Here is a 15743-nt window from a genome sequence, read left to right on the forward strand (position 1 = left end):
AAAATCAGGGAAGGAGGATAAGGTGTCTGAGGGAGTTAAGTTTGAAGTCTTGGATAAGATGGTCAGTGAAACTTTAGTGAGAAAGTGACTTAATTTTGAGAATAAATAGGTAAGTGAAGGAGATGGCTACTTGGATCTCTGAGGGAGTGTTTCAGGCAAAGTAAAAATCAAGTGCAAAGGCCTTGGGGTGGGAGCACTCCTAGCATGTTCACAGACAAGTGGTGAGAGAGGAAATGGGGAGCCATAGCAGGTCCATACTCAAAGGCCACTCTCAGGACTTTGTTCTTACTGTGAGTGATAAGGGAAACTAGTGGAGGGTTTTGTGCGGAGAAGTGACATGCTTTGACTTTTAACAAACTCATTCTAGCTGCTGCATCAGGAGTAAATAGAAGTGAGGTAAGAGCAGAGGCTGAGAGACCAGTTAGTGGGACACCCCAATACTATAGAGAACATGATGGTGATTTGGCCCAAGGGAGGTAGCAGAGACCATTGTGAGAAGTGGTCAGATTCTGGTTATAATTTGGAGGTAAAGATGACGGGTTTTCAAATAGGAAGAGGAATTAAAGACACCAAGATTTCTAGCCTGATCAAAGGAAGAACTGAATTGCCAATTCTTAAAAAAAAATTTTTTTTAATTGAAGTATAGTTACAATGTGTCTATTTCTGGTCTACAGCATGATGTCCCAGACATGCATATACATACATATATTGGTTTCCATATTTTTTCATTAAAGGTTATTACAAGATATTGAACATAGTTCCCTATGCTATACAGAAGAAACTTTAAAAAATCTATTTATATATATAGTGACTAACATTTTAAAATCTCAAACTCTCAAATTTATCCCTTCCCACCCCCCTTTCCCCAGTAACCATAAAATTGTTTACTATGTCTGTGAGTGTGTTTCTGTTTTGTAGATGAGTTCATAGTGTCTGCCCCCCCTTTTTTTTGATTCCACATATGAGTGATATATATGGTATTTTTCTTTCTCTTTCTGGCTTACTTCACTTAGAATGATGATCTCTAGGTCCATCCATGTTGCTGCAAATGGCATTATTTTATTCTTTTTTTGTGGCTGAGTAGTATCCCATTGTATAAATATACCACAACTTCTTTACCCAGTCATCTGTCGATGGACAGTTAGGCTGTTTCCATGCCTTGGCTATTGTATATAGTGCTGCTATGAACATTGGGGTGCAGGTATCTTTTCGAATTAGAGTTCCCTCTGGATATATGCCCAAGAGTGGGATTGCTGGATCACATGATAAGTCTATTTTTAGTCTTTTGAGGAATCTCCATACTGTGTTCCATAATGGTTGCACCAAACTACATTCCCACCAGCAGTGTAGGAGGGTTCCCTTTTATCCACATCCTCTCCAGCATTTATTGTTGGCAGACTTTTGAATGATGGCCATTCTGACTGGTGTGAGGTGATTCCTCATTATAGTTTTGAATTGCATTTCTCTGATAATTAGTGATATTGAGCATTTTTTCCTGTGCCTATTGGCCATTTGTATGTCTTCATTGGAGAATTGCTTGTTTAGGTCTTCTGCCCATTTTTGGATTGGGTTGGTTTTGTTGTTACTAAGTTATATGAGCTGTTTATATATTCTGGAATTTAAGCCCTCATCAGTATCATCATTTGCAAATTTTCTCCCATTCCGTAGGTTGTCTTTTTGTTTTGCTTATGGTTTCCTCTGCTGTGCAAAAGCTTATAAGTTTAATTCGGTCCCATTTGTTTATTTTTACTCTCATTTCTATTGCCTGGGTAGACTGTCCGAGGAGAGCATTGCTTAGATTTATGTTGGAGAATGTTTCACCTAAGTTTTCTTCTAGGAGATTTATGGTTTCTTTTGGATATTTAATCCATTTTGAGTTTACTTTTGTGAATGGAGTGAGGGAGTGTTCTAACTTCATTGATTTACATGCTGTTATCCAGTATTTACCAATTCTTAAGATATGAAAAGAACTGTAGAGGGAGGGGGTTTTGGCATAGACCATCAAAAGCTCAGCTTTGGACATTGTATTTTGAGATGCCTAGTAGATCTACAACGTAGATTTCAAATAGGCCGTTGGAGCCACAAGTTTGGAGTTTAGGAGACCGTTCAAGGCTCTAGATAGATATTTGAGTCATTGACATAATTTTGAGTCATTGACATAATTTCAAGCCATTGAGATTGGGCACAAGATAATTGGGAGTGAGTGTGAGTGAAAATAGAAAAAAAGAGTTCCAAAATTTAAAAGCCAGGTTGATGAAAAGGGACCAGGTAGAGATTGGGAAGGAGCATCTAGGATGGTAGGAAGGAAATTAGGCAAGTGTGTTATCTGAAAGATGAGAGAAAAATGTTTCAAGATTGAGACAGTAAACTGTTGGCTTACTTCTGAGAATTGTTTTGTTTGATAGAAAAGTAGAAATGGTGTAAATACCCTGTGCTGCTGTCTCAGGCCCAGGTGGTTTATGACTGCTTAGTGTTCAGATCATGGACACAGGGTCTAGTGTGTAGATATTCATTATCACTTTTTGATATATTTGTACTTTCATCTGACAAAGGAAACCATGGAAACCGTGAAACTTTCATAGAAGTCAGTAGAATTTTATTTAATGAAATCACTCAAAGGTTGTGCTTTCTATGTTTACCATTACATCATATGTAGTTTTTGTTTATACAGAGATTCAAAATTTCAGTTACTTAAGATTAAGATTCCTTGAGAACTGTCCTGGAATATGCTGATTTACTCCATTTCGTTTCTCCTAGTTTGGGCTACATGACTACCTCACTCAGTATTTATCATTTTGCTGTTGCGACTTTTGAAAATGAGTATATCCTCAGTCAACTTATATTAAAAGGGCAGCTCCTAGCAAAACAAGGGTCTTCTACTCCCTTGAGTAAGGAATAACCAGAACAATGGAAGTATTAATATCAGTGCTTGGAACAGTTATAGCTGCTACCACTTAGGATTATGTACCAAGTAGCTTCTAGGCACTCTGTACCCATTATCTCGAATCCTCACCATATTGTATTCATTGGTATGTTTCGTCTCATTTTACAAATACAAAAACTAAGGTTCAGAGAGAAGCTTGCTCAGAGTGTCAAAGACAACAGTGACAGAGCCAAACATCAACTCCAGACTCTCTGATTACACCTGGAATTTCCCTTTATGGTTTGGCCACAGTTCAACAATTATTAACAGCTTCTTCCTTCCTGGCCCTCATATGGGTTTATGGGTACTAATACACAGTTCTTGCCTACAGAAGCATTACTACAGTAGAGGAGACACAAATAGAGATATATTTCCAAAATAGCGTGGTTGGCAGGAGAGGCTACCACAAACCACTACATGAGTGTTGACAGCCTGGAGCATGTCTAGGAAGGTTTGCTGGAGGGGATGCTGTTCTAAATTGAATTTCAAGGAATGAGTAAGAATTAGGTTGAAGAAATAGGGGAAGACTATTCTAGGTTAGAATCAAACTTTTAATAAATTGAGAGAAGTTGAGCATTTTGGTTCACTCAAGTTCAAGTCGAGGAGGCGCTTGCCTGTACTTTGGAGGTGACAACACAGATGTATTATATGGTCAGATTTGGATGAAAAATGGAACCATGAGAAGGACAGAGGGAAGGGTACATTAGAAACTTTCAGGACTCTTGTTTTAACTACTTTGTTCTCAGAAAAATCTGAGGAGAGACCTTTATTTTGTGCTTACTGTAAATTTAACTTATCACCAAGTACAGTCTTAGAAGACAGCTCAGTTCAATAACTTCATGTTTACAAAGGCAAATGATGTACTAATGAGACCATAGTAAGACATGTTGCCCCTGGCACCAGCCAGTGTCACATGTGCGTAAAGACAGTAAGTACTTCTAAAGAAATAAAGATGGATGCGTCGTCAGCAGAAATCACAAATTTATTAACTCTTAAATAGTCATTTACCATTATGGCAAGAAATATATACAGTGTCCCATGGTAAACTGCAGTGTTTCAAAATGATAGCAGATAATAAATGTGTAATTCAATTGTGGTGGAGAGAACAAATCACAATTTCCTCACATCTTAGTGTGGAAGACAAACTTGATCTACGGTAATACTTCAACACCACATGCTAAAAGTGTAAAAAAAAAAAAAACACTCTATACCTATTTTTTTTTTTTAAATACATGAATGCCACGTATAGCTGCTTCACAAAAAAGATAAGAGAAATTAAAAAGGGAAAAATGAGGCCATTACTTTTTCACAGATCTCATTGGCAGGTTAACATGGCTCAATACATTTACCGTATATATTTACTTTAAATATATATTGTTTTAAATCGTGTAATAATTATCAGAAAAGTTTCAATCCACCTACCATACATCCACTAGCAACAATATCTAAGGTGATTAGTAATCAACACAGAAAGGTGAAATGAGAGCGAAGAGGGAGGGTTGTTTTCTTTTTTGCTTCAGCTTTAAAAATAGGCTTCTGAGGATTCTGAGTTACTATTGTTAAAACAACGTTGATGAAGATACCATGCACTCTAAAGCATTTCAGGGAGGAGATAAAGCCCCACAGGAATTGAATAAACAGAGAAATGAGAAGCACAAAGAAAACAGGGATGTTTCCCTTTTCTTTTTTTAAAACTGGAAAACCCGAACTCCCTGGAGGGCAACAGCATCACTGACATGAGAGACGCTATGAAAGCACGAGTCACAAAGACCGAGGTCAAAATGCTTAGGAGAACTGAAGACCTTCGCAGGCCTCCCAAACTTCAGAACACCAGCCAGTGATGATGCAGGAGGGCCCGCCCCAAGAGGCAGAGAAGTAAGTGCATCTGCACAAAATCCTGATCCATGACCCAGCTGGTGTCTCCTGCCAGCCGCCCCAGACGGTGAGCACATGCAGGCACAGCGGGCCCCTACTCGCTTTCTCTTCTCAAACGTTTACCTCCAACACAGGATCCCTACGTCCAAACTAGCACAAAATTAAAAACCTTTAAAAATCTTCTTGACATTTTTCAGGGGCCCTGAAGATGATCAAAAATGTTAGAATAGCTACCCTCCAGGAGGCCTCAGTTTTTATTTTACCTTATGCAAATTTCACTTTTCTCACACACTACTTGACAAAAAGGAAAAAGTAAAGAATGGAAAAAATATAAAAGGAAGCAAATGAAGAAAAAAGAGCACAGGTTTGAGAAAGGAACAAAAAGTTCAGTTCAGCAAATGTCACCCAAACAAACAGGGCGAGAATACCGTAAAGCGATCAAACTCGTCCGTGACGTGAGCTTTTCCAGTTTGACCCAAATGACGTGACTCTAGGTGGGAGCAAACCCACTGATTCTCGCTTTCACATTCGTAAGTGATTCTTGCCCACAAACCGACCCACTTTAACTGTTAAATAGCAACTAAGCTTTCAGTCAGAAACCCTCCATTTCAACCAGAATCACACCAGGAAACTTAAGGTAATCTTTTTTTTTTTTTTGCCTTTTTTTGTTAAACAAACAAGCTAAAACAGATTAACAGCAAAGAGGTTTTAAAAATTTACATTTCTCTTACAAACTTGTCATTCAGAGAACAGTAATTATGAAGTCTGTTAAATCTTGGCATAAACAGAGAAATAGGTTTATGACTAGGTGGATGATTAGGTTGTACTCGGAATATCATGGAATTTTCTTTGACCTCCCCCTATTGTTTGCCAACAGCAATTGAAGTTTGCATGGAACATCCCCATAGTTGACATGTAAACAATGTATAGGAAGGAATATATGATAAGGTGATGCCTCACGTATGCAGTACACGTAGGACCTTCACAACTTCATGCACTCAGAAACATGCATGAAGAGGAGGAGAGGACGGCCCAGGGTTACCATCCGGGTGCCTTGAGAACAGAATGTGGAAGTGGCACTGTTGATACTTAGCTGCAAGGAGAAACGGGAGAGGGAGAAAGAAATTAAACACTTTTACAGAATATCAGCGAAGTGCTTTGCCAAGCATTGAGGCTAGGCTACGATTTTACAACCAGCTAAGTACTGGATTGAAAACACTGTGTATAAGACATCTTGGCTTGCAGTCACTGAAAGCTCAAATGCACAGTGTTAAACAATTAATACTGAGTTCCAATTTTAATATCCATCAGTTTGTCCACACAGAGCTAAGCTAAAAATACACTCAGGCTTCAATCACATGATTAGATCCAAATACACAGTTTGAGCATTCCTATTTACCAGACAGATTAATAAATGAATAGTATTATTTAGTTGAAAAAGACTAAAAGTTTAAGGACATCCTTTAGCTTTTGTCATTATTCTTAGACTTCACGAGAAATCAAACCTAGAAGTCAATTTTACAGCCTTAAACAGTAGAGAAAACACGATTATTATTTAATTGGAGGTCTTACTTCTTTAAACCAACAGCTGGGAGCACTAGTTCTTCAAAGCTCTGACAAGGTTCAGTGCTTTGAGTGGAGGAAAGATTCACAACAGTACCACACATCTCTGAATCCTAATCCAAGTTAGGAAACAAATCTTAAAAAACACAACAAACACAGGCATGAATTTATTTAGTCAACTTTCAATTATCCTCTGGAATTACCCACTTTGTGAGTTTTAAATTTCAACTTGACTTCCTCCTCCTGGTCAAATAACAATATACTAAGCAGGGCAAATCAATTTATATATTAACCTCAGCCCAGTGCGACACAGGAACTGCAACTTCTTGAAAGAACGGTGAGACATTAAAGGATCCCAGAGCCTGACATAAATTTGGTCTAGATAATTGAGAGTTGTCTGAATGGACTCAGATAAAATTGACTTCTGATGTGAGAACTCCAGGATATTCCAAAATGCCACAATACATATGCTGAAGATAGGGTCTTCTCAGCACTTGTTACCTTGAAAATAAGGGTTATTCTACCAAATGGTGCGAAACGTTAGACTTGAGCTCATGCAAAAATGCTACGAATTCTCCAAGACCTTTTATGATTTTCATTGAATATAATGCAAGAGAAAATATCCTCAAAGGGAAGAAAAACAGCCATGCAGCTTTTCAGTCATTAGCTCCAATCACCAGGTATCACGGAGCAGGATGTTACTTACAAGACCCATATGTGAATGGTTTTCAGGCCTTAGATGTTTTGCCACAAAGAGGTGCTTCCTGAGAAGTTGTCTTTCCCATTTGGAATACAGGATGGCCTATTAAGAGAAGCCCCATTTAAGCCCCCTGGCATAAAATGAAGTTGTCTTAAATAGGCTCTATCCCATAAACACTTCAGGGAGTTGTAGAGAAACCTAACCTTCTAATACAGTATGAATGCAATCCCTTCTATAGTAACTGGCAATTTGTGCTGTACCTCTTTGGGGTAAAAAAAAACACAGAAATGCACAAAAATGGTGTTTCTATTCTCGTTACCTACCTTTCATCTTTCTCTTAATTACATAGTTATTTGTTTTGGAGTGAATTTCAACCTATCTTGTTTTTTTCCTTGTGACCCACTTTTAAACAAATCCAACAGTGATAGTAATTATCAAGGCTATAGAGAAGGCCATTGAAAACCACTGTGGTGGGACATCGTGAAACTAAGAAATTTTGGTGGATTCTCTGGAGTTGAATGGCTGTTTGTGTGACCTTGACTCCCCATCCCATGCCCCCCAGATATTAACAGGTGATCCAGTGAGAGAATCTGGAGTGAGAGCAGCAGTGGGCTGAACTCCTACCAAGTGTGAACATCCCGTCTACTTTTCTGATGAACGTTATTCCTGTGGTTCCCCTTTACTCCAGCTGGAGTCAGCCTTCCCTACCCATAATCCTCTAGCATACTAAGCTAATGACTGACATCGTGCTTTTTCTCATGGTGCTTCTTGAACTTGGAATGTCTTCCATTTGTTCTTTCTATCCTTCAATTTCTCCAAGTTCCATCCTCACTTAAGACCTTGTCCAAAATTCTATCTTCTACACAGTATCCTTCCAAACTGTTGTAAGTTTGTTATATTGGTCATTCATTTCCTTCTACTCTGGAGCTGATTATGAACTTTATTATAGTTTTTCCTTTGCTCTTGGTGATAAATTGTTTTCTAAACTTGAATATAAGTTCCTTGAGGGCAACATCTTTTACTTTGCATTTTATCTGGCGCAGCTTAAACAGCTAGGTGATGTGAAATAAATGTCTAGTTACTGATTAGGAGAGCAAACACCACATCTGAGTTAGTGTGCTGTAGTGAGAAAGGTGCGTTTCAAATGCTGAACTTCATAAATTTATCCTAATATCTGTAATTGAGCACCAGTAGAAAAATCTGTGAAATGAAACTACTGATATAATACAGTATCTGGGTGGGGATTGGTTTCAGGTTCCCCGTGGATGCCAAAATCTGCAGGTGCTCAAGTCTCATATAAAATGGTGTAGTATTTCATATAATCTACACCCATCCTCCTGTATACTTTAAATCATCTCTGGATTACTTATTAATACCAATACAATGTAAATGCTATGGAAATAGTTGCCTGCATGGCAAATTTAAGTTTTGCTTTTTGGAACCTACTGGAATTTCTCCTCCCCAAATATTTTCACTCTGAGGCTGGTTGAATCTGTGTGTGAGGAACCCATGCGTAAGCAGGGTCAACTATATTGGCTAGTTTAGAAACTCCTATTTTTCCCTTCCACATCCCCTTCCTCTGCCAGTTGTGACAATGAAGTCATAAAGAGTTTACCTTATTACATGAATTCTCCCTGACTTAACCATGATAGGGTGTCCTCTAGTTCCTATCTAAAACTGTTGAGTACTGCTCTAGGGGAAGCTTCAACCCACAAACAGCTGGTCTTACTTATCTTCCCAGAGAAGTATAGATTGTTTCTCATGAGACTAATTCCCACCAGTATAACTGACTGCTAGCATTAAGTAACATAGGCCATGCTATTATGCTATTACGGAATAAGTAAAAACGCTGACCATGGGTATGTTAAAGAAGCTGACAGCCTGGAAATATTTACTTGATGGGTACGGTTGGTGATCCCGAGCGATGAAAATGAACATTCTGCCACTTTCCATCCCGGCGGTGCCACACACGTGTCTCTTCTGACTGCATTGTTTTTGGCATTCCGCTGCCATCCATGTACTGGGTGAGCCTAATGTATGCTATACAGGCAGCATCATCGCCTACCAGATGTACATGGGGGTTCAGGATAATGGTGTGGATTGGTTTATTGCTTTTGGACAAAGCTGAAAGAGAACAACATGGAAAACAGAATTTAGTTTCTATGTAAAATAAACCAAAACCAGTAACAACTTCAGTTGGGACCAATAAATGGAATGCCATTCATTAATTCAGTTGTCCACACAAAGTGAGTGCCTGGTACTATGCAAAGTATAAAGAAAAAGAGCAAAAGTAGTCATTTTCTTTGATTCCTTTTGTAGACAATTCATATGCCACTCTGAAAACTTTTGGAGTTGGGGAGCTGGAGAGGCGTTCTCACTTATAATGAGAAGTGGTTAGAAAGAGAAGCCTAATATGAATAGAGATGAAGAAAGCCTGGCCCAGGTGCACAGAGCAGTTCCTGTCTTCCCAGTGAAGGATCGGTGGGACAGGATATCCTGTGGTCTTGTTTGTTTGTTAGTTGGTGAAGATATGGGACAAGGGAAATATATCAAGTATGCAAGTATGGAGACTGCTCTCTCCAAAATAGGCTGGCCAGAGCATGAATTTGTTTCCCCATCTCATCCAGTGGCTCCTCTATTTGGTAGAGTCCATTCTGTGTTAGTCAAGTTGTGGTCATCCAGTAAAAATCCAGAATTTCATGCTGGCCAATATAACCCCGATTCTGATCCTTTAGCTCTTTGCACTGACTGAACAGCCCTCAGTAAGCTCCAGCCTGTGTTGTTTTGACAATAGCTATTTGTTTCAGTTATTCAGTGACTGACTTAAGAGAGAGAAAGATTTAGTGCAGACAATTAATGATCTCTCAGATCACTAAAACAGGTTGAACTGATTTGCCTGTTATCCAAACACACTCTATGAAAAGATCTGAATAAATTACTAGTGCTACAGTCAGATGAAAAAGAATATCCCATTATGAAGAAGTATTTATGGAAAGTAATGACATATAGTGTCATATTGAAATAAGTTAAAATATTAATGAGTTAATTCTTTATTCTTTTACTAGAGATGGGTGTCACTTGAGAGTCAGTTGAAGAAAACATTATGAGATGCTGTCAATCACAGTGCTGGATGGAACACAGGGAATGTAAGAACGTTTACTGAAGCTCTATTAAGGGCAGTTTCTTACATAATTATCTTTGTTTGCAGACGTGTAGTGTATATAAGAAAAAGCAATTTGTTAAACATATCTTGATGTAAAAATCCATGCCAAGGCAGACTCTTGGCAAAGCTTATAATCACTGGAAGTGAGCTTGATTATCCTAAGCATTACTGCAATTTCTAATTCTTCCAAAACACTGCAAATGGTGAATTCACTCCCTGCATCATGCAAACACAACACAATACCCAGTCTCTTTAGGTGTTCAGGAAAAGGATTAAAAATTTCTGGTGTACACTTTTTTTGATGACCTGAAGCATTTCTGCAGGAGTGTCTTTTGTCACTTTCTCCGAAATGTGGCTGTTTCCCCTGAGACCATTAAAATTCTTGTAATCTGAACTGAAATATTTACTGGACTACTCCTATTCATTTACATTTTACCTTGAAAATGAGCACTAATTATGCCTGATAGCACTCCTCTATGTCAAATATTCTGGCATGCTGGGGTTTCTTTTGTTTTTTCATATGTAAGGTTTTATGAAAACCTGAAATAATTCCACACTTTCTGCTAACTAACTTATGTTGCAGCCTATATTATACATTTACTGGGACTTGTATGGAGTGCTTTTACTCAACATGACTTTTTAAATAAAAAAATCAGGTATGTTTCAAAACAAACCAAAACTTTTAAGCCTGTCATTTTTTTCCCCAACTTTAAACATAAAACATTTTTATGATGTAAGATGCTAGACTAAGGTAAAAATTCTCATTGCAGAAAAGAACCAAAGATGGGGTTGAGCTAAGATGGCCGAGTAGAGAGACTCACAGCTCGCCCTCTCCCACAAATACACCAAGAATTACATCTACAAACCCACTGAATTGCACAGAACACCGGCTGAACTCTGGCAGAGTGTCTCTAGTTTTGAGATTTAGGAGGATTCTCACAAAATCTGGTAAGAAAAAAAAAACTGGTGCAGGGAGGGAGCAGCATAGGAACAAAGGCACCCCCACACTGGGACACCCCTCTCGCCAGCCGGGAGGTCAGCAGACACAGAAGCAGAGCTTCCGAGGCTCCAAGGACAAAGTGGCAACCACTTGGCAGACCGAACTAAGGGAAACTGACCCAGAGGGTCCCTGTGATCCCCAGCAGTAGATGTGAGCCGTCAGGGACAAGCAGGGACTGGCTGCTGGAGACTGGTGAGGAGCCCAGGCACAGGGATGGGGCCTACTGCACAGAGGCAGCCTCAAGGGACTGGAGGGCGGTGTGAGCTCTGGCTGGGACCGCCATAAAACAGCACTGTGCAGCCACGCTAGTCTCTTTCTCTGCTTGGCTCCATTGTTGGTGTGTTCTCCTGAGAAGAGAGGTGGGGTTTGGTTACAGCCATCACCGCTTCATGGAGGCAGGGCTGAAAGCTGAATCTATACCCAGTGGCCCTGCAACTTCACAAGCAGGACTAAGATTTGTTTACACCCCCAGACAGAGAGGGCAGATCTGCTCTCTCTGGACCCTTTGTGGACCCATGCCTCTGGGACAAACAGGCAGTGAACAGAGTTCTGACTCATGGTGGGGGCGAGTACGGGTATTTACAACAGGCCTGCATACGTAGGCAGGGCTGGGGTCTGCCCTGACCCTGTGGTGCACCACAGATTCAGGTGCGTGGTGGCACACTTACTACGGCGAGTCTGAGTGCCTGACACTGGCAGATCTGCAGTGGTGGTTCCGGGGGCCAAGAACCTGGGGGTCACCAGAGCAGGTGGCCGATATTCCCGCAGCTAAGGCAGGGACAAAGGCAGCATCAACAAAGAGTACCTTGTAAGCCCACATAACAAGTGACAGAAACCACCAGAGGGCACTTCCTAGTGGACATCTGCCTACACTTCTTCCCAGCTGAAGTGCTCCAACCCTGCCTACTACACACCACAGCCCAGAAATGGGTCTGGAAGCCTCTATTCCAGCAACAGGGGGCAGACCAGGCCCCTGTCAAGGCTGTGACAACCACAGAACAAAAAAGAAGGCCTGGCTCAACAATCAGGGCATGCTATGATCCCCACACCACCAATCACACTGGCAGTCAAAGGAATAACAGCCAAAATACATGGAAGGAAGACATGGCAACCATCCATACTAAGAACAGCCATTGCAACGAAACTATTAGACACACACAGTCTACACAGGAATCCTCCCACTTTAAATAAAAACAAACAAAAAATAAAACAGCCTTTCAAGATCACAGTTGATAACTGATACTCCTAAATTCATAGAGCCAGAGAAATATAAGTAAAATGAAGCAGAGGAACTACTCCCAATTAAAAGAATGATCAATGAAAATGACCTTGATAGTCTACTAGATGATGACTTCAAAAATGGAGTGATCAATGCACTGAAGGAACTAAGAGACTATCAGTAGAGACAGAATACTTTAAAAAGGACATTGCAACTGTAAAGAGGAGCCAATTTAAAACAGAAAACTCAGTTGCTGAGATAAGAGCTGAGCTAAAGACAGTCTCAAAAGCAGACTAGACAATGCAGAGAAATGAATAAGAGACTTACAAGACAGGATACAGAAGTCACCCAATCAGAACAGCAAAAACCAATGAAAGTGATATAAGGAACCTATGGGATAATATAAAGCATTCCAACTTACGCATAATACAGGTCCCAGAAGGAGAAGAAAGGAGAATTGTAAAGGTATTTGAAGCAATCGTGACTGAAAACTTCCCAAACCTAAAGGAAACATGTCCAAGTACAGAAGACACAGAGGGTCCCAAATAAGAAGACCCCAAACAGACCTACACCAAGACATAATTAAGATGGCCAAAGTTAAAGAAAGGCCTCTAAAGGCAGCAAGAGTAAAATGAGTTAGTTATAAGCGAACCCCCATAAGGTTTTCAGCTGATTTATCTACACAAACTGCTGGTCAGATGGGAGTGGCAAGATATATTCAAAGTCCTGAATGAGAAAAAGCTGCAACCTAGGTTACTCTATCCAGCAAGACTATCCTTTATCTCTCCTACTCTAAAAAACAAAAAAAAATCAGCAGTACTAAACCTATACTAAAAGAAATATTGAAAGGTCTACTCTAAATTGAAAAGAAACAGGAAGCTATAGAAATGAGAAAACCATAATTGGAAATGTGATAACTACAGTGAATTGCAAGAGAATAAACATGAAGACGTAAAAAGTAAATAAATAAAAATAAAGAGTATCAAAATCATAAAAGGTGGGAGAGGGGAGCAAGAAAACAGTTTTTTTCCTCTCTCTCTTTTTCTTCGTTCTTTTTAGGATGTGTTTGAACCAACATGACTACCAGGCTAAAGCAAAGAGATACATATAGTAAGGGGGTAATATACCTGAAAAACAGGAAAACCACAAATCAAAAGCACACAATAGTCACAAAAGCCAAAAAGAAACCTAGCTAATACAAAAGAAAATGATCAAACCACAAAAAGAAAAACAAAAAAGAAAAGAAAGGAACAAAGAAGAAATACCAAACCAACCGGAAACAAAGTTCAAAATGGTAATAAACACACATCTACCAGTAATTACTATAAATGTCAATGGACTAAGTGCTCCAGTCAAAAGACTGCGTGGCAGATTGGATAATAAAACAGAATGCTGCAATATGCTGCCTACAAGAGACCCACTTCAGAGTAAAGGACACACATTAGATTGAAAGATATTTCATACAAGTGGAAATGACAAGAAAGCAGAAGTAGCAATACTCATGAGACAAAATAGACTTTAAAACAAAGGCCATAAAGAGAGATAAAGGACACTATATAATGATCAAAGGAGCAATACAAGATGAAGACATTACACTCATTAATAAACATGCACCCAAATATGTAAAACAAATACAGACATAAAAGAAGAAATTGATGGGAATACAAATAGGGTGTTAGTCTCCTACTCCTACCTCTCATTGGACAGGTCTTGTAGATAGAAAATCAATAAGGCAGTGGAGATATACTAAATGACACAATAGAACAGTTAGACTTGCTTGATATTTTTAGGACATTACATCCTCCCAAAACAGAATATACATTTTTTTCAAGTGCTCATGGAACATTCTCTAGGATAGACCACATACTTAGGCACAAAAGAAACCTCAACAAATTTAAGAGGGTAGAAAATTATTCCCAGCATCTTCTCTAAAAACAATGGCATGAAACTAGAAATCAACCACAGAAAAACAAATGAGAAAAAAATGACTTATTGAGACTACACAATATGCTACTAAAACACCAGTGGATCAATGATGAAATCAAAGAAGAAATTTAAAAAATACCTTGAGACAAATGACAATGAAAACAAAACCATACAAAATCTATGGGATACAGCAAAAGCACTCCTAAGAGGGAAGTTCATAGTGTTACAGGCCTTCCTCAAAAAAGAACAATCTCAAATAAACAACCTAAGCTGCCACCTAAAATAATTAGAAAAAGAAGAACAAACAAAACCCGAAGTCAGCAGAAGTAAAGAAATAATAAAGATCAGGAGGAAATAAGAGATTAAAAAAACAATTAAAAAATCAATCAAACCAAGAGCTGGATTTTTGAAGGAGTAACCAAAATTGACAAACCTCTGGCCAGGCTCACCAGGAAATGAGAGAGAACACAAATAAACAAAATAAGAAATGAAAGTGGAGAGATTACAAACCAACACCACAGAAATACAAAAAAAAAAAATCATAAGAGAATACTATGAACAACTATATGGCAATAAATTGGACAAGTTTCTAGAAACATACAGTCTACCAAAACAGAATCAAGAAGAAATAGATCATTTGAACAGACCAATAACTAAAAGTGAAATGGAAGCAGCAATTAAAAACCTCCCTGCAAACAAAAGTCCAGGACCAGATGGCTTCACTGGGGAATTATATCAGACATACAAAAATAACTCATACCAATCCTTCTCAAACTCTTCCAAAAGACTGAAGAGGAGGGAATACTTCCAAACTATCATTCTATGAAGCCATCATCACCCTGATACCAAAGTCAGACAAAGACACTACCAAAAAAGAAAGCTATAGGCCATTATCGTTATGAACATAGATGCAAAAATCCTCAACTAAATATTAGCAGACAAAATCCAACAACACATAAAGAAGATCATACGCTATGATCAAGTTGGATTCATCCTAGGGACATAGGATGGTTCATTATATGCAAATGAATCCATGTGATACACCACATCAACAAGAGAAAAGACAAAAACCACATGATCATCTCAATAGATGCAGAAAAAGCATTTGATAAAATTCAACACTCATTTATGTTAAAAACTCTTACCAACGTGGGTATAGAGGGAACATATCTCAACATAATAAAAGCTATATATGACAAACCTACAGCCAGCATAGTACTCAATGGTGAAAAGCTGAAAGCCTTCCCCCTAAAATCTGGAACAAGACAAGGATGCCCAATTCTCACCACTTCTATTCAATATAGTATTGGAAGTCCTAGCAACAGCAATCAGACAAAAAATAGTAATAATGATAAATAAAAAGGATCCAAATTA

At 38.8% G+C, this 15743-nt stretch overlaps 1 protein-coding gene across 11 annotated transcripts in view; it reads right to left on the reverse strand.

Annotated features, from left to right (window-relative positions):
- Nucleotides 1-3887: 3887 nt before the first annotated feature.
- Nucleotides 3888-15743, reverse strand: part of CAMK2D (calcium/calmodulin dependent protein kinase II delta) — a 286632-nt gene continuing 274776 nt past the window's right edge. For 6 of the 11 annotated variants that reach the window (XM_032462294.1, XM_032462239.1, XM_032462228.1 and 3 more), the window contains 3 exons: nucleotides 8957-9185; nucleotides 7068-7163; nucleotides 3888-5891 (listed from right to left, as the gene is read on the reverse strand). In XM_032462294.1, the coding sequence (XP_032318185.1) occupies nucleotides 7097-7163; nucleotides 8957-9185 (296 nt within the window). In that variant the 3' untranslated portion in view covers nucleotides 3888-5891; nucleotides 7068-7096. Of the gene's footprint in view, nucleotides 5892-7067; nucleotides 7164-8915; nucleotides 9186-15743 lie in introns of all 11 variants that reach the window. The other 5 variants (XM_032462269.1, XM_032462289.1, XM_032462276.1 and 2 more) reach the window with 4 other exon arrangements.

This window comes from Camelus ferus, chromosome 2, assembly GCF_009834535.1.
Source record: "Camelus ferus isolate YT-003-E chromosome 2, BCGSAC_Cfer_1.0, whole genome shotgun sequence".
In the NCBI taxonomy this organism is placed as follows: Eukaryota; Metazoa; Chordata; class Mammalia; order Artiodactyla; family Camelidae; genus Camelus; species Camelus ferus.